Raw genomic sequence first — 20,338 nt, forward strand, 5'->3', positions numbered from 1 at the left:
CCCCCGACTCACTTGTTCCCGATTGGTTTCAATATCCTCAAGGAGGATATTTGGACCCAAGTGCCTTTGGTGCCTATGTGGACTACTCTTCGGTCCACGGTTATTGGACCGATGCTCCTTTTGGTGGGCTTCGGGGGAATGTAGACCCTAAATATTTTGCAGGTGGTTCGGGTTACGAAGGTGGTGGTTCGAGCCATGGAGGAGCCGGTTCTAGCCATGGGGGAGGCTATTCGAGGATGGATGAAGATGAGGAGTAGTTACTCTAGCTACAATCCCAAGTCAATGAAGGCATTGCTTGATTTGGCTTGGGGGGATGATCTTGTTTTGGGTACTTCTCTTCCTTTTCTCTATTTATTTGCTTTCTAGTATAGTTTTATTTGCTTTCTAGTGTAGTTCTTTATTGCTTCCTATATTAAAAATACAAAAAATAATTGAAAAATAAAAAAAATTCAAAAATACGTTCCAATGAATTATAAATCATGCTTCCCTGTGCCCCATACTTGAGAAAATTGTTTTGATTCTTAGTTATTGATGATAAATATTATGGATTTGTTGATCATGATTTGAAGTTTGATTGCTTGGATGCCTTAACATGCGTCAATTTTGCCCAACTACTTGTGAATATAGTGCTTGACTAGTTGATTTGGTTAGGAATATGTGTTAGTTCCTGGTATGTCGATGAATTTGAGTATTGGTTTGCAACTATAAGTAATGTTTGTATGACTCACTATTATGCACATTGTGGAGAACGAAGGCATTTGTTCTCTTAGGTAGCTTTCAGACGATATTAGATACGTTTGTTCCTTTCTTGCTACCCATGTTGTTTCCTTAACTTTTTGTTGTTTATTTAGGCATATTACAAGCCAATTTGCCCCATTGGTTACTGTAGGGAATATTTCAAGCGTTAACCCCTAGCTTGAACCCCACTGTGATCATACACTAAAGTACGGTGGCGTCCAAAAGGGAAGAAGATAGAGCAAAAGAGTCGCCAACAAGTTTTAGGAGCTTGTAAACCGTTCACGAGGTGAAGGTTACACCCCTTAACGATCCATGAGATCGTCAACTCCATAAAGTCTAGAACCAAATAAGGGTTCGGGGATGAAGGTATAAATCCAACCTAAAAGAGATTGAACCTGCCCTAATAATAGGCCTCTACTTTATTCTGATCGTATTCATGTGCGCTTTCTGACTAACAAGTAATCAATAGGATTAACCCTAAACCTGTTTAATCTATGTTGGTTGAATATTAATGCACAAATAAATCTATTATTGGCGATCACTTGAATTATAATCAAATTAACCCTAACAAGATTATTAATTATCTTATTAAGCGTGATTACAAGTACAAAATTCCCTTTAAACATGCATAAAAGGCGTGATCAAGCAATGACAATAAAATATCAAGCAACATAATAATAAATACCATGACAATAAAATTATAATCATCATAAATAAAATAACCATCAAAATAATAATAATAATAATAATCATAATAATAATCGTCATATTAAAATAATAATCATCAAAATAATAATAATAATATTCATAATCATCATAAATTATAACAATTATAATCATAATCATGTTCATGTTAATATTAAATCATAATAATAGCAAGATCCTAGGCATGATACTAACAAGATTAATAACAAACCCTAGCATGTCACTAAGCAATAAAAATCAAATCTTTAGTCCTAACATGATACTAGCAATCATAAATATTAGGAAGAAAATAAAAGGCATCGTAACAATCATATTTAATATTAAAATTACCCTAGACATGATACTAGGAATATCATAATAACAATTTAAACATGATTTCTAAATCATAACATCAATTAAAATCATTAAAGTACTTACTTTGATGCCTCGTACCTCTTTCTAATAACAAAATACACACGTTAGTAACTTCAAGGGAAATAATAATCAAAACAATTAAATTAAATAATTGAAATAAAGAGATTTGGGACCAAACCCTCAAAATTTAAACCTTTCACGTCTAGAGTGAAGGCAACTTCGAATATGGCCAGGTGTTTCTAAATCTTGTGAATGCGGAATTTTGTATGAAAAAGCAAGTTTAAAGAGAAAGAAAGAAAGAGAGAGATGAATGAATGAATGAATTAGAAGAGAATGAGAATTGAAAACTGATTGTAGGTGAATATTAATTAAAGCTGGTTGTTGATGAATGAAAACGGAGTTTTTAATACGTTATTTATAGAGAAAATCAGCCAAAAAGATAAAATATCAAAACAGAGCATCTGGCGCACGTAAAACAGAGTTGGCGCCAACGCCAGCTGATTGGCGCCAGGCGCCAGGGCTAGCGTCAGGCGCTAGTCCTGTTTTTGACGCGTTTTCTAAAATCAGATAAATTTTTCCGTACATGAGGATAAAATCGTATCTTTTCCTCAAAAATGCTCTTTGATTTTAATTAAAACTCTGAAAAAAGTCAACAAAAGTCAATTTATATCAATGCTAATTGAATTAGGAATGAAAAGAACCTTCAAGAAGAATCTAGAAGACTAAAACCATTCCTAATTGCATTAGGAATGATAAATCATATTAGGCCCTCCTCTAGATCATTGGGCCGTATATAAGGCTGAAACCAGGCCCAGTTTAGTAAATTGGCCATAACTTCCTCAATATTCATCGGAATTGGGCTTATAATATATCGTTGAAAAGCTCTTGTCAAACCCTATCCAACTACACTACTATAGGACCCATATCATGGACCAACCAAACTAGATTGGTTGTTTTCTTAAAATAAGTTTTTAAAAAACAGAGAGAAGAGAAAAGAAATTAAAACTATCCGCAACACTAGACTTTCCACACTTTCGCTTCATTCGATTATGATTCGACGTGAAAGGTACTCATCAATGGGTTTGGTTTTGGGGAGACACATTTGGGTGTCTACAGTTACTAGTCCCAAGCTTGGCTTGGGGGAGCTATTAGTGAGTGAGGCGAGGGAGTTTGTAGTGTGCGTATTATTTGCACAATTTGGGTGGATTTTGAGAAGTTATTTTGTTTTTGATCATGTTTATTTTTGATGAGTTTGGAAGTTATATTTTCTTGAGAAAAAAAAATAAAGTATGATGTTATGAAAAAAAAAAAGAAGAAGTTCAAGAAAAAAAAAATAAGTGAACTTCAATAGGGAAAAAAAAAAGCAAAAAAAAAAGGTGTTTAATGTTCAAATGTATTAGTTGGAGGTTGATCAAAAGAAGGGAAAATTTTGAGCTTCTATGAAAAATTCAAATTTGGAAATAAAGTTTATTTATTCACTCCAGTTCTTTATTATTATATCTTATGAGTGAAATTGTAAGAGTTGGGATTGTTTATATTGTTTGAAGTTGTATTTGGTGGATTTTTGTTATAGTTGAGTTATGTAGGAGATGTTGATCATTATTTATTTTGATCATGGGTTTTACTAGGATTTGCTCACTTAAGCATAGCTTTTCTCTCACTTGTTCCCAAATGATTCCTACCCTTTACCCTAGCCTTACATTACAAGCTTTAAAGACCTTCCGACCTTTGTACATAAGAGTTGTATGAATGTGAAAGTGTTGTTTATCAATGCAAGTTATGATTTGACATATTTCGAGTCGACTAGTAGGTTGAGCATACATTTTTTTATACACACAAGAGTGTGAGTTGGGAGGGCATTGTTCACATTAAAGGGGTTGGTTGGAGAGCGATCGAGTACATATTTTACTCGCCACATAAATGAGAGTTGAGTGTGTGAGCACTAGTCTTGAATTCTATATGCTCTTGTGGTTTGCTCTATTTGACAATTGTTAGGGAGGAAAGGTAATTGAATGGATTTTATTTGTTGACTTTGAAGCATGTTTATTAGATTTACCTTGAATTGTTTGTGCTTGATTTGTACTTTTTAGGCATATTTATTTATTCATTGATGAGATCTTTGCTTAGGGACAAGCAAAGGTTTGGCTTGGGGGAGTTTGATGTGTCTATTTTATATAATATTTTACCCCCGTCCCTGGTCATAATTAGTAGTGTTTTTGGCTCTTTAGAACCACTTTTATTACTCATTGGTATTTTCTAGTGTTTTCGTAGTTTGGTTGAATTTTGTAGGAAATTGCACTTTCGGAGCATTTTCCCGGGTTTTCATGGATCAACTACGGGAATCAGAGGAGCACGACCATCTTTGAAGCCCAAGGCCGATTAGAGTCATCAAGCCGGTGATTAAGGGCTCGGTAATCGGGATGCCGAGGTATTTGGACCGAATGATCAAGACCCTAAGTGGATATCTGGATTGGGCCGAAGAAATAAGCCCAATCGAAGTTCTAAGCCTCGAGGTGAAGCAAGGGCCCGATCGGGCAAGCTTAGCTCGATCGGGCGTGGCGCGAGAGTTGTGCTGGTGCGTGGCCAAAGGCGCGCTCGATCGGGCGCGTGTTATTTTAAGGAGTTAATTTTCGACGATTAAGTTTGTTTTAGTTTAGGATTCTTGCTTAATATAAATACTTTTCCGTTAAGCAAGTTTAGGATCTTCTTTTTACTTTTTCTTAATTCTTTCTTAGATTTTCTCTCTCTACTTAGCTTTTAGATTAGTTTCTCTCTCTTATACTTTGTTCTTAACTTTATTCTTAATTCCAGATTTCTTTGGTAACGATTTCTCTTCTCTTAATCTTAGTTATTTATTTTATTCCTTTGATCATGTCTTGTTTTATTACTTTGAATTTGTTTAGATTTAATTATGTGTGAGTAGTTTTATTTCTAGGGTTTATGGGGATCCATAATTAATATGAAGGGGTAATTTATTGTTGTTATTTGTCAATGCTAGATTAATTTCCTATTGATTGATTTAATGCTCAATAACTAGGTTTGCGCAGATCTTTTATGCATGAGTTTGACAATATTGATTTGATTCGAAAGATGAGAATTGATGTTTAGATTTAGTTTCAATAGGCAGGTTAATTTATAAATGGTTAAGTAGAGATTCGAGAGATGAGATTTAATATCGGTAAATTAATTGTGTGAATGTAATACGTAGCAAAAGCCCTTTATAATCTGATTAATTTATGCATTGATAATTGATTATTATGTTTTACCCTGCAATATTATGTATTGGTGAACCTATACCCTAGACCTTTTATTTATTGTTTTCTCCTTATTCTTAATCTTCGTAGTTTAATTCCTTTTGATTATAATATTTTGGTTACTTTATAATCTAGATTATTTTAATTGATTAGGAATAGAAAGACTCGTTTCTTTGTGGATTCGACCCTACTTCCCTATCTACATTAGCTAGAGGATTTAGGAATTACTTTTGATTAGGTGATACGACTATAGCCTGTTAAGGTTCTAGAAGACTATAATCAATCCTAATTGCATTAGGAATGATAATTCATAATAGGCCCTCCTCTAGATCATTGGGCCGCATATAAAGATCAAACTGGGCCCAATTTAGTATTTTGGCCACAACTTCCTCATTATTTAATTCAAATTCACTACACCCCCCCTTTAGCCATTAATACCTACACCCCTCCCTGAAATTACAATAAAACCCTTACCACACCCCACTAACCATACAACCTGCACAGCTGCACTTACCCCCCACTAACTAACCACGGTAATTGCAAAAAAAATGATAAAATTCAAAAACATCATTTCAAATCCATTTTCGACAAATTCTCTCTCATCAAAACCAAAAACTCGCAAGAAACTCACTATAAATTGCTTCAAAATTACTGCAAATTGCATCAAAAGTTCTAAAAATGTCTGACATTCGAGATTAAGTTCTTCAATCGCAACTAGATTCCAAAAAAGAAGAGTAAGGCTTTGTTCATTTTAGTAGAATTTTGAGTGCAAACCCTAGATTTTATATTTTAATTTGTGTTTTGATATTATAAAACAAAATTTACTATGATTACACTTATTTTTGTGCAAAATAGACTACAATCTACTATATTTGGTGGTATTTTTGTAGAAACGAAACAGAGAAGAACACTTCGAAGGTTCCGTCGGAGAAGACGGTTGCTGAACAAAAGTTCATTTTCATTTTGATAGATTTTCATTATGATATTAGTATATGATCATTTACATACTTACATCTACTAGGGTTCATTCTTGAGAGAAGATTACCCTAATTTTGTTTATGATCTTTACATATTAATGAATGTTTACTGGTATTTAAACATATGTTTATTTGAATGTAAATACGTACATGTTCATTCTCATATTGAAAATATCCACATAGATTACAATAATACATGTTTAACTTCATATTAAATTATATGCTCATGAGCGTCATTTGAATATTATATTACATACATTTTACCTCTAATATTGATAGATGCTTATTTGAATTTGATACATAGAAGTTCATTTGGATATGTGTATATTCACACATATATTGATGTATGTTCATTCACATGTCAAAATATGTTCAAAAATAAATCACATATTGTTCATTCATCATAAATCTTTGATGATTCTATTTTAAAATATGATTCTATTTTAAAAAATGTTCAAAAATAAATCACATATTGTCACTTACATTACGGAGCTATATAATTCTTAATTGATTTTTTTTCAATGTGTATAAACAGTGACGATGATGATATTCCTATTCAATCAAGAGTGAATAAAATACAATTGATCCTCAACTCTTAAAAGATATAATAACAAGTGTCCTTGTTGAAAAAGACATGTCTGTAATTGCAAGGTATAATAATCATATATAATCATATATTATATTTTCCTTTTGACATGATGTTTTGAAATTCTTTTGACACATATATGTGTCTATGATTGTTCATTTAAGTATACAAAAATGTTCATTTCAATAACACTTTGATATAGATTCTTTAGGTTCATGTAACATAAATGAAAGATAATGTTCATTTATGAAATTCAAAAATATTCATTTTAGTATATATGTAGTTTTGTTTATATGCGGCCTAAATTATAAAGTTTCATTGCTCTGAAATAATTTGATCATATATTAAATTCAAAATGTTCATTTATATATAAATTAATGTTCATATTTAAATACATGTTTGTATTGGTTCATTTCAGTATGCATATATGATCTTCCAGATCGAGAGTAAGGAAGACGATTCTGGAGACATGTAAGTGTGTAATCTACATGATTTGAAAGTGTTTATTTAATTAGTCACTTACATTATGGAGTTTGTAATTGCTAATTGATTTAATTTTCTTTTAAAAAAATTGTGTATGAATAGAGATGACAATGATATTCTTATTCAATGAATAGTGGATAAAATACAAAAACAGCGCCAAGCTAAATCTCATATAGTTGATCCTAAACTTTTAAAATATATAATAACATCAAGTGGTCGGTCCCGTTGAAAAATATGTGTATGCAATTGCAAGGTATAATGATCATTTATAATAGACTATATGTTCATTTTGACATGACGTTATTCTTAAAATTCTTTTGATATATGTGTGTGTGTGTTTATGATTGTTCCTTTAAGTATACAAAAATATTTATTTGAATAACACTTTGATATAGATTCTTTAAGTTTATGTAACATAATATAAAAATAATGCTCATTTTTATATAGATTTGTGAACACGTATATTCTAAATTCTATATAGAAATTTATATATGCTCATTTTATTTGGATACAATGATCATTTATATAAAAAAATAATGTACATTTTTGTTATGCCAATTGAACATTTATTTAATATGTAATATCAATATAACATATATATATACAAACACTATTTATATTGTAGTGATGTTTCATATAGGGTAGGTGATCGAAACATAAATTAAAATTTAGAGATGAAAATTCTAAACCATACTTATAATTATATTAACATTGTAATTTGTTTGGATTACAGATAAACCAAATCAGGAAGCTGAGAATACAGTACATTGCTTAATTGATGCTATTACAGAAGCTAGAGGCAATAGAAGAAGAGCAAAGAAGATTTATGGAAGCACAAATTACTAAAAATATTGATCTTTTCAAATATATGTTCATTTATGGATTTCTAAATGATCAAGTACATTAATATTCATATTTTTTTAATTCATTAGTATAATTATTGGAATGAAATGTTCTTCAACAAGAAGTCATATGTTCATTACCAGAATATTTTATATTCAATTACATAACAACTATAACAAAATGCAATAAAATGTTCATAACCAAAAGACAAATGCTCATTGCTAAAACTAAATATGTTTGATTACATATCAGTTATTAGAAAAAGTTTAAGCTCTAACAATATAGTATATTGTTTCCATCCAAATTCTTAATTATAATTGTTTGCCAACTTATTCGCTACCTTAGTATCAAAAAAAGCTAACAACCTATCATACTTAGAATAAATATGTAAACTACCACATTAATTAAACACTTTGAATTGAACATCTCTTGAAACACTTGGAGGTCGGAACTTGAAAGCACACTTAAAGGAACTTGATATTTCTTGAATCTCTTGAAGGAACTTGGCACAAACATTTCTTGAATCACTTGAAGATACTTGGCCTTTTTTTGGAGCCGTTGGAGGATGTTGATTAATATTATTCAAAATGATCATTGCACCTTTCATAAACTTCTTCTTCCTTACCAAGCAACACAGATTTAGTTACTTCAATTATTTACAAAAGAATTTCATCATTATTACCCACTGCACACAAATGAACATAATTAGTAACATATATGTACAAATACAAAACAATAAACAATAAAAATCTTAAAGATCATTTAGCATTTATCAAAATAAAAAACAGCAAATAATAGTAATTACAATAAAAATAAATTACTAATTATCAAAATATTTCATGTAAATAAAAATACCACAACATGTACATTAGCATAAATGAACATGATCATTTAGCATTATGAAATTGATCAAAATAATAAAAACTGCATAAAAACACAAAAACGTATCTACAAAATTTATAGAACATATTAACAGCATAATTGTTGTTCATAGCAATAAAATATAATCAACCACATAAAACACCTACTTATTAACAATTAAGAAATAAAAACTACAAAACAATTATAGATTAGTACAATAACAATCAATATATGAGATCGAATAAATACAGAAATTGTAATACAAATTAATGTAAAATATAAATCAAAATCAGCAATCAATAAACAAAACACAGCTAACTAACTCACATAGATCGAAATGGTAAGTGTGCCAAGCGGCGTAGAGTAAGGCGAGAGTGGGGAGAGAAAAATGGTGAGTTTGAAATTGGGTAGGAGTTTTGAGTGGTATTCTGCGATTTTCGGGGGGTTTTCGGCGGTTTCAAGGTGGTGGATGTGGTGATTATGGTGGTTTTGGGGGTGGCTTTTGGTCCGCGGGGTGGTTTTAGGCATTGGGGGGTTCCGGCTAGCCGTTTTCAGGGGTTTAGGGTGGCTGCCAGCCGGTTTTTGGTGGGACTAGGGTAAGAATTATGGTTTCATGTTGGGTGGGTGTGGCTGGTACATGGTTTTTTTTTTTTTTTTTGTTTCATTTGTAATTTTTATATATTTTATTTTTATTTTTATTTTTTAACCACTTACAAATTAACATGTGGCATTAAAACCTATCAAAATCAGTTACCAACAAGTTAGGGACCAATAAATAAAGTTCCCTATAAAGGTGGAATTATTAAATAATATTCTAAAGATGGGATTATTAATAGCATATCGGCTAAAACTGGAATTATTAACATCAATTTTTCCTTTTAGAAATGGGCAGAAAAAAAAATTTAGTGTGAGATTTTTGTGTCAACTATGTTTTAAGATATTTGTGTTTTAATATAGATATAGTTATAGATTACACAGGCAGTATACTAGTAAAAGGTTTAGGATATCAATTGTGTGTCTACTTTCTTATTGTGTTAAATTGAATTTCAAATTCAATGAATCATGAAAAGGCATAAAGTAATTAAAAATTAAAACACATAATAATCTCAATACCTCATATTTCAGTGATGCAATGATTACATTAGCACTATGAAAAACAACCTTGGTTTAAAAGTGTTAATCAAGTTGAATTAAGCTAAGCATAAAGAGCTCTTAATAAGGCAAAAATTTAATATGATTGGTTAGTACAGATAACATACGAGTATTCATAATTACCACTATGATTCAAAATAATTTACCACTAAAATGGTCCCACACTTACTCTTACCCCCTTTTAATCCCAAACAAACTTCTTTATACAAATAATCATATAGCATCATCAAGTGGATTGTTTTGTGCTAATTTTTTTAGATTTTTAATAATCATTACAAGTTTTGTGTTTAGCCAATTAACAAAGAACTTGGGAAGCCATCCTGCTGGATCTAGCTGTATAGAAAACAAAAGAAAAAAGAATTAAATATAAGTAAGACATTCTTGAAATTAAAGAAAAATAAAGCAAAAAATAAAAAAACTCTAAATAACATTTTAATCATAATGTTTTTGAGCTTACCATTCTCATCTTATTTCTAAATTCAACTTATTTTAAAAATATGATGGTGCATAAACATTGTTGACGTGGTAGAATAAGTCTTATATAATCACGGTCTTATATATATGTGACTGTGAGACCACTTATAAGACATCTTAACTATTTGTCAATAATACCCATTTTTCATAAACTAGGCCCTGTTTAGTTTGATGTAAAAGGTTTTCATGGAAAATTAATTTTCCATTTTTTCTCATTTTCCTTTGTTTGGTTTGTTAAGGGATGGAAAACAATTTTTTAAGGGTGGAAAATTTCATCTTTAATAATGGAAAACATTTTCCTTCAAAAAACAAGAGAAGCCACATTTTCCTCTCTCCTCCTTACCTCTTTTTTTACTTCCCTCTCATTCATCCCTACATTTCCACTCTTATTTTTTATTTTTCTTGGACTTTTCTTGTATGCAACCAAACAAAGGAAAACTAATTTGCAATTATGTTTTTCCTTGAAAATATGTTTTCCATGAAAACTAATTTTCCATTGAAAATGTTTTACATTAAACCAAACGGGGCCCTAATTGCATACCATTTTTGCTTTGATGATTGTTACCCTTTATCTAATCAATAATTGTTATGAAGTAAATTATAAGGAGAAATTCCAAGTTTCTCAACATGAGAAACAAACTATGTTTCTTAAATGACAAAATCGTAAATAAAGCATTTTTTTATTGGTCTTTGAAAGTAGTGATTTTGCTATAAACCGCTATTAAAGTAATTATTTTGCCTGTAAATTTACAAATTAGCCTATTGAGAAACAAATTTGGTTTCTAATGTTGAGAAACTAGAACGGCCTCTATTATAAGACTGTCTCGCATAAGATGTTGTACATGTTATATTACATTCTTGATAACAGCCAATATAAGTGTTTCTACCAAATTTGTATAATTTCTTTTTCTCAAAATTCTTGTATTTTATTTAAAAATTGCTTCCAGTTTTTAAAAGCTGATGAATAATACCTGAACAACATAGGTGACCATGCAAGAATCATCCTCAAGCTTCTCCACAACCCACCCAGATTGCAACAATAAACCTCTAATAGCTTTGTTTTGTTTAGGGTATAACCCAGCAGCTATCTCTTTGGGTAGTGATGCTACTGCTACCACCAGGGTGCCATCATCCATTGTCTCACGTCGCTCGTATACAATGAACTCTCTGTTCTTAAACAAAGGCCTCGAGGCATCCCCGAACCTTAGACGTATTATGCTTAGATTGTCCTCAAGATCTTTTATGTATCTTGCCTCTACCAAGTCATGATCCCATTGCTGTTTTGAAAATTCAAATTTTTATTATAAATTTATACAGGTTACAGTAACAACATAATTTCACATACTTAAAACTTTAATTTGCATCTAATTAGAAGATGCATTGACTGACAAAATCAACAGAAAGAAAATAATACAAACATCAACCCCTCTTTGGAAGAAATGACGAGTAGATGAACCATTACTTTGTACTTGTATCATATAACATATAAGGAAAGGTGATAATTTTTTCCGAACATCTTTATATAGTACTTCGTACATGTAAGGATAGATTCACGTTAGACCGAGGGAGTATCAGTTTTATATATTTTTTTCTGTTTCCTAGGAGATTAGTTGAGGGGTTGAGAAGGTCAAAGTATTAGTTCAACTACTAAATTCATATGACAAAACAGAAAAACAGACCTTTGCAGCATCAATAGCATTGGCAACAGGAATGAACTGCTTAGAAGAGACTGATCTGAGTAGCCAGCGACTACGAAAGATATGAAATGATCCTGAACGCCGCTTTGATATTTCCACGTCTCCATCTAATGAAAGAATCTTCCACCCATCATTCCCATTTCCATTCCTGCACGAGTCTGAGGCTGAAAGAAGCTCCTGTATACAGTTCTCGCTTGCATAGTGTACGTATCTCCTTAGCGAATCCTCGCTAATAGACCTTGCAACAGGCGGAACACAAATTATTACTGAATGATCAAGGCCGAGACAATGAAGACAGAAACAGAACAAAAGAAGGAAAGAAAGTTACCATGAGCTGTTACAAGGTGCTGGGCTACTCATATCATCAGGCATAATTAAAACACTGTTTTAGATATTCTGATCACTTCTTTTGCATATCACACAAGCTTTAGAAAAGAAAGAAGGCTATATACCATCAAGAAAAAGAATTGAGATGGAGAAGGTAATGGTGGTGGGGTTGAAGATTAGTTTTTGAGTGGCATAAGGATCATGGAATAATTTTATATTATAAGGTGGGCCAAAATCATTTGATGCACATGCAAACGCCAGGAGCCAAAAAAAAAATTAATTAAAAAACAGATGCATGATTAGAAAGCCTTACCTTGATCGATTCACCAATTTAGGAAAGAAAAATACAGTCTCGTGGAATCTTGTTAGATTCATCTCTATATGCCTTTTCCATGTATCTTTTCAATTTTTTTAAAGATGTGTAATTGATGTAGGAGACCGTCAAAGTCAGAATGTTGCAAGTAATTTAGATCAACGGAGGAATAACTAACAAATGATTCAAGTCTCACATAGACTTTCTGTTATCAGAAAAAGAAAAGATTCCTTCTTTGTAAAAGAGCAGCATAAAATTTAAGAAGCAGATAGAAAGAGAGCACATGGAATGCTGCTTAATTTCTGAACACAGAAAAAACAGGAAAGAGAAACAAGTATAAATGCTAAAGCCAGAAGTATAATATGCATAAGTTAACTCTAAAACTTGCCTGTTTATGGGTGAACAAAGGCCCTACCAAATAAAATCATCAAAAGGTCCCAAAACCACGTGCTTAAGAAGCAGCCAAAGTTTACAAACAAGAAATGACAGCAAAAACAGGCAATCTTTCTCTTTGGGAAAGCTCCTTACTGGAGTAACAACTAACCAGTACCATCATGTACTTTCCATAGTCATTTTTTACCTTAGTTTCTGCCATTGATTTAATATCATGTGTTTTTTTACAGAGGTTCATAGAAGTCATTAATAATTGGGTAACTGACCATTAACCAAGGCTTGGACTATCTGCTGATTATCGCGATGCTCTTACAGGGATATCATGTGGGAAGCCCTAGATTTCAATGAAACTGGACATGAAATTTGCGCAATGATAAAACCAACATAAGTACAGTAATAGGAATCCATAGAACAATTATCGATAAATACCATTTTTATTAGTAATGTCAGTAGCTTGTCATTAACAAATCACTAGTACTGGATGATTATGAATCGAAATGAAACAGATCAAACTAATGATTAGCTCAAATAAAATTTATTATTCTTAGCATAGTAACAGAAAATAGACTGGCAGACTAAGACACTACAAGTTGATTATTTTAGTTGCCTTTTCTGAAACTACGGAGACTTTACATCTTTGAAGCATATATGACGACCTTGGAGTTTGTTCATCCTTGAATCCTAGGCCATCAAGCCCACTATTATTGTCTTCCGTGTTGCTTCTAACTGCATCAAAATCCCGGAAGAGTATAAATTTTTAACTGCAACTATGACTCTGGCTTTTATATATCCAAGAGACCTTTGGCTTTCAAGCTCTCTACTGTCTCCTGTATTGCTTCTTCGAGTGGCGTAAAAACTAGGCCAAGATTGATCAATCTCTTGGCTGCATCTCTGCATGCCACCAGACCTGGTTGGGTTTCTTCAGTAAACCTGACATTTCGAAGCAGTTCAATTAAAAGCAAAGGTTATTAAGCCTCAAACGCTAAAATTGAAAAGATAGATATTGAGGTAAAGCAACAACAGTACATAAATTGCAAGTAACAATGCTTTCCATCAACATATTTTTTCTTAGTTCAACACCTTTTTGCACTTTCCTAATTTTTGAGTTTTTCAAGCCGTTTCCAGACCATAAGGGTGGAACTTTCCCAACTACTTTTGAGTTTACTTCCTGGTGAAAATCCTATTAAAATGATTTATACACTCTCTTAATGTACATAATACCTCATGCATTAGACCATCTCCAAAGGTGAGTGAGACTTGAGTGAGGTTTTTAGGAGAGAGAGAGATTATTTTTTGCAAAAGATATAAATAAGTTGGTATTTAAATTTAGCAACTACAAAAGAAAGTTGTTAAAGTTGAGTCTCACTAATTAGAGGTAAAAAATTAAAAAATAAAAAAAAATAAAAAAAATAAAACATTTTGTATTTCAATACTTGAAGTTGAGTCTCACCAATGGAGATGCTCTTACCAACAAAATTTTTGTAATATCTAATTTTATTGTCTTCCTATAATTCTTTCAAACAAATCTTCCATGTAAGATATTAGAAAAAATTTACCTCTTATCAAGTTGCTACATGTTTTCACAAGATTAAGAGAGAAAAAGTTCAAATATTTATCCATAAAAGTGTATATTAATATAGCAGCACTGAAAATGATAAAATTGTCAAGTCAGCTAAAATCTTTAGTTTTACAGAATCACAGATTGCTAACCAAGTGTTACAACATGGTTATTGTATTAACAACACGTATTATAGCACAGTTTAGATAAGTAGTGGAATTTAAAAGTTTAGAAGACATGTTATAATGTAGAGAAAATTAGGGTCGAATTCTTTGGATGATGTTATAATGTTATCCACTAGGACTAAAAAAACCAGAGCTTTAGGCTAGGCTCACAACTGCAAAAACAGAGTTAAATACATGAAATGTGAAAAGTGTTACCCTTGTAAATTGTTGGTCTTTTTCTTTCCTAATTAAATGATTTAATGAGTAGTACTACAACAAGGACCAAATCAGCAGCAGTGAACATTAGATATAATAAATACTAATTTAGCCTTATTAGAACCATAAATGCAAGCAAGGAAGGTTACGAAAGAACTCAAAGGAACAACGAAAAGTTTTTATTTGTAATGGTAACATCAATCATCATAAGGCCCAAAATTCCTGACGAAGTCAAATGAGTGTTTTTGATGAAAAGCACTATACCACTACAATTTCAAACATCATTTACTCAACTAATATTTTCTATCTTGAAAAAAGGAAGGGGTTTGCAACATTCCACATGGTCCATAAAGTAATCCAACTTTTTTTTGTGTGTTTTCGCTTTCTGGTGATGTTGGTGGTGCTGTGCAGTGACCACATGATATCTGGTGTGTAGTGGCTTGCCAAAAGCAAAGAAACTAAGCTGCTGGGTAGAATGATCCTAAAATCTCAAGAGATCTACACTAACAAACATAATGAAACTGCTGAAAGGAAAGCCATGCCCATATCTTTACTTCTTGCCATTTAAAATTAGAGGGAAAAATAATGTTAATAATAATAATTTTAAAAACACCATGAACTGCTTAGGGGAAAAAACAGAAAGAGACGGGAACGGATGTATCAGAATCTGTAATAGAATAAACAAGATGGAAGAAATAAACATGTGGAACCATTGTTCCCCTGAACAAAACAATACAGGCTTAATAACATGAATCGCACCTTGTGTCAGTCACGAATAATCATACTATAGGCCAACAGACAGACCAGAGGAACAAAAAACAGACCACGCAGTCACAGGTAAACAATTAGCAACAACTTCTCTGTGGATATCTCAGCATTTTTTGATCTCCTATTAAACCATATGCACCAAAACATATATCAGGGAATCTGACATTGCATCATCTTCTCTTGATCTTAGTCAAAACAAACTTGTAGATCCTAAGGAACCCAGAAAACCAACATCACAGAATGCACCGCTAAAAAAACCTTCCCTACAGATGGTGAGTATCAAGTATCAACTAAACAAAGATATGTATGCCCACAATTCGCGATTTTCCATAAGATTAACAAACAGAAAATCATTAACGACCCTTAAATCTAACATGTGGCTTATATTTAGAACCTTATATCTCCAATATACAAGCACCATTGACTTCTGACAACACTATGAGGAAAAGGGGGAATAAATAACTGTTAAACTACCATTTAACTATTCAATTAACATGAAGGACGATCCATACTGCAAAGCCTTCCATCAAAATTAAGAGGACCCACCAAAGTACTAGATATTATTTTAAAGTCATGCTGATCTTAACTACAAAGAATCAGGATTTTGAATTTTGATTAATAGGGAAATATTTCAAGATATAGAAGCCATGTACTTCAATCTCCTAATCACTTCCCATTATTGAAAAAAAGGTTAACTAAATCCAAACCACATTCATATCAATCACATGGCATTGTTTTAGAATACTAGATAAGCTTAAGGGTTAGATTTTCAACTATTTGCCCCTCAGACCACAACACAACTGATTCTTTATCATGCTCATTGCTTTCATCAACAAAAAGAGGCAATTTTTTTTTTTCTTTGTAGGTAGAAGTGTTGATGAAATCAAGAGTGAGAAACATAATATGAAAGAAAGCAGCCGAAGGCTACAGAGATTGGCTTAATACTCTTTAGCTTTCTGCTATTCGGTCTTTTTGTTATTTATTCTCTACTATGTCTGCTTTTGTCTTCTGTCTTTCTAGTTGTTTAAGCGTCTTGAGGGGAAGGGGATCATTCGTAGTAAGTTTGTCATCTTTCTAGATTTCTTAGGTTATATTACTAGTTTTATTAGTGAGAATAAAACATACCAAAAACATAATAACAAATAATAATAACTACAGAAAGGTGATAAAATAGACCTGTGAATCGGGTACTCAGGGAAGAGTGCAGAGACTTTAGCTGCAAAATCACCAAACTGGTAGATTCCATTAGTGCAAAGGTACCTCCCTGAAGCAGAAGGGGTCTCAAACAACAGGACTTGAGCTCTTGCCACATCTTTAACATGCACTGCTCCTAACCAGTGATACTCCTGAGTCTCCTCTGATCCCTGAAGCAGCTGCTGCAGAACAGCACAGCTCGCATTCAAACCTGGCTGCAGCAGCTGCCCAAGACACGTAGCTGGATTAATAGCCACCACGTCTAGGTCATGCTTTTCAGAGAATTCCCAGGCAGTCTTTTCTGCCAATGTTTTAGATACTGGGTACCATTTCTGTGATACGCAAACATAAACACTACCAACTCAACAATCACCATGAAATCCAGACAATAAACATCAGCTTGATCGTGTAAAGTTAGGTCATAAGATCCATCAAATTTGGCATAAGCAGGAAAAGTATTAGTTAAATTATGAAAAATCATTATGTTGAAAATGTAATTGAGATAAATCTAAAAACATCATACACAATATCACTTGTCTCTTATGCTATAAAAACTCTCTGGTCAAATTGAAGGGGATTTAATTAATACGAAGTATAAAACAAATTAAATTCAAACTCAGATAAGTCTAGGAAAATTAACTTCATATCAATTTAGAAGAGATGGTTGTTGATAGAATAATTTTTTATTACATTTTCACACCAAATAAAAATACTTCAAACAAGTTAAATAGCACCTTAATAAGATATCACTAATCCAATGTGTACAATCAATTAGACATTTTAAGGGGATATATCCAAGTAACAATTTTCACAATTGAATGACTGAATGAGTACAATTAGATTCCCCCTTTGGCCCTTTCTCAACAAAAATCAAGACATTCCTCACTTTAATTTTTCTATTGTTTTAAGCTTCAATCATTCTAACTCCTTGATTAATAAATCCAATAATTTTAAAATAACCACATACTAATACAACTTTTTCCGACATACATTAGAACCTTGGATGGTGCACGTGCAACCACAGCTAACTGTAATCCCAATTAGCATAAATTATTGCAAATTCCACAAATTAATTGATAAATAAATTAAACAAATGAGTTATATCCCACAAATTGAAACAAAGAATGTTGTCACTTCATCATTTTACGACAAGCTTAGTTGGTTAAAGTCGTGAGAGATCAATCACATAAACGTCAATAAACTATTAAACTCTTTTACTAATGAGATCATTTAAACTGAGTCCTATGTATGATAGATCACAGGTTCAAATCCCTCACCTCCATTTGTAATTTGTATTGCCCACCCTATTCGAACTTTATAAATAATTAAAAATAAATCTTAAATTCGAGAAGGTGGAGTGAACCTGATTAGAACGGCAATAGTGAAGATCAGTCCAAGAAGACTCATCAAAAGGCAAAGAAGAAAACCAAGCAGGATTAGGAACCATAGCAGAAATTGAAGAAGTAAGCAATACCCTTTTCACCCCATGTTTCTTAGAAGCTTCTAGAACATTCAGAGTACCCTTAACAGCAGGGTCCACAAGCTCAGACTGTGGGTCCTTAGGATCCTCCAAAGTACACGGGGACGCCACGTGGAAGACCCCATGACATCCTTCAACAGCCCTCGAAACGGCGTCAAAGTCGACGATATCGGCTTCGAATATTTGTATGGTGGGAGGAGGAATAGAGGAAGGGAGGAGAGATAAAAGGTGAGAGGAGGAAGAGTTGGGGAAGATGGAGCAGTTGATGGTGGTGTAGCCGGATTCAATGAGGGTTTTCACAAGGTATGTGCCAATGAAACCGTTTGCTCCTGTTACGCATACTGCTGGTTTTTTGTTGGAGTTGGGAGAAGAAGATGACATTTTTTGTTGGGTAAATTGAATGTTGATTTTCTGTTTGTTTGTTTTTGAGGAGGGATTGAGATGTGGAATTTGGCACGGTTAATACTTTCACGGAAACTCCACGTAATGTATTCAATATTTCAATGTTTACGGGAGGAGGCATTTAATATGAGGAATATGGATAAGAGATATAACGGGGGAAGAATGGAAGATAAGTATAACAATAACGATAAATACACTTTTTTTTTTTAATCCTTTTAGGTTTAACTAGATATAAGTTTGTGCGATGCACGGTTCTAGTAAATATTTTTAATTAATTTAAGATTTTTTTATATGAAGATCATTCATCGATATTTGAATAAAATTCCTAATATCATAAGATAATTTTTTTTTAAGTTTAACACTAAACTTATCTTTTGTAGGTTTATTTATTTTGCGTGGCGCTTGAATTTAAAATCTCAAACCTTATTCTTCAATTTTGCTTAATAAAAAAATAAATGACAATTAAAATAAGTCCTTTGCAAATGCGTTTTTTTATATACTCGTTCTGTTTCAAAATGTTAGTGTCATCTAAAATCTTTTAACTATTAAAAAAATAAGGGGGAATCTTCTAAATTTCTCTTTGTATATAAGGAAAAATATAGTGATATGAGATTTAGTTTTATTCGTTTCGATGAGTACATTTTTAATATCTAATTTTTATAATATTTGCTAGAGAGAGATTAAAGATATTTACGATCAAATATTTACATCCATATATGTAAAAAAGATAATTATTAGTTTTTTAAAATAATTTAAATTTTAATTGTTCACAATTCGTTATTTTTATCTATGTGGCAAAATTCTTAAATCTTATTCGTCACTTTTTCTTAGGTGGCGAGTGAATTTTTTAATTCTAAAATAAATTATTAATCTAAAATTTCATTGGTCAAAATAATATCTTTTCTTATGTGGCGCGTCGAATGCTCTCGAAAAATGCCTACTTAATTTATATATATTAGATTAGATTTGTTTAGGAAAAATAAGTTGCGTTATTTATTAAATTTCAAGATAAACTTTTTATTTACTACATATATGTCAAATTTTAAAAAATAACATGTATACAAAATTAGTTAGGAATTGATTTGCTTTTGTGACAATTTAAATTACGTAATAGGCATGACAAATAATATTGGTAAAAATGTTATATCAAAAACTTATATATAAAAAAAATATATATATATCAAAATAAGCTTGAAATATTATAAATTTTTAAAAATTAGCTAAGATAAATTAAATTAAAAAAAAAATTGTTCTAAACCCGCTGGGTTGATTTGAACCCAAAACTTTGGGTTAGGGTTGAATATTTTTTACCTGTAACATAAAGTGATCAACTCAAAATGACTCGTGACCCGACCCGATTGACAGGTCTACAATCCATTAAGATATGTTATAAGAGATG

General features: G+C 31.8%; 2 protein-coding genes across 3 annotated transcripts; both read right to left on the minus strand.

The window, feature by feature from the left end:
- Window positions 1-8,133: 8,133 nt before the first annotated feature.
- On the minus strand, window positions 8,134-13,081 carry LOC110686819 (START domain-containing protein 10-like). Of its 2 annotated transcripts, none has more exons than XM_021863409.1 (4): window positions 12,453-13,081; window positions 12,107-12,362; window positions 11,399-11,704; window positions 8,134-8,625 (listed from the first exon to the last, which is right to left on the minus strand). In XM_021863409.1, the coding sequence occupies exons 1-4, from the start codon at window positions 12,494-12,496 to the stop codon at window positions 8,593-8,595; spliced, it is 639 nt and encodes a 212-aa protein (XP_021719101.1). In that variant the 5' UTR covers window positions 12,497-13,081; the 3' UTR covers window positions 8,134-8,592. The 2 variants fall into 2 exon arrangements, with proteins under 2 accessions (XP_021719101.1, XP_021719100.1); XM_021863408.1 differs by lacking the exon at window positions 8,134-8,625 and adding an exon at window positions 9,434-10,286 and having other exon boundaries at window positions 12,453-13,079.
- Window positions 13,082-13,572: 491 nt separating this feature from the next.
- Window positions 13,573-19,327, minus strand: LOC110686820 (cinnamoyl-CoA reductase 1-like). The gene is made up of 3 exons (XM_021863410.1): window positions 18,421-19,327; window positions 17,040-17,389; window positions 13,573-14,087 (listed from the first exon to the last, which is right to left on the minus strand). The coding sequence occupies exons 1-3, from the start codon at window positions 18,916-18,918 to the stop codon at window positions 13,940-13,942; spliced, it is 996 nt and encodes a 331-aa protein (XP_021719102.1). The 5' UTR covers window positions 18,919-19,327; the 3' UTR covers window positions 13,573-13,939.
- Between the last annotated feature and the right edge of the window lie 1,011 nt (window positions 19,328-20,338).

The sequence above is a fragment of the Chenopodium quinoa genome, unplaced genomic scaffold (genome assembly GCF_001683475.1).
Source record: "Chenopodium quinoa cultivar QQ74 unplaced genomic scaffold, ASM168347v1, whole genome shotgun sequence".
Taxonomy (NCBI): Eukaryota; Viridiplantae; Streptophyta; class Magnoliopsida; order Caryophyllales; family Amaranthaceae; genus Chenopodium; species Chenopodium quinoa.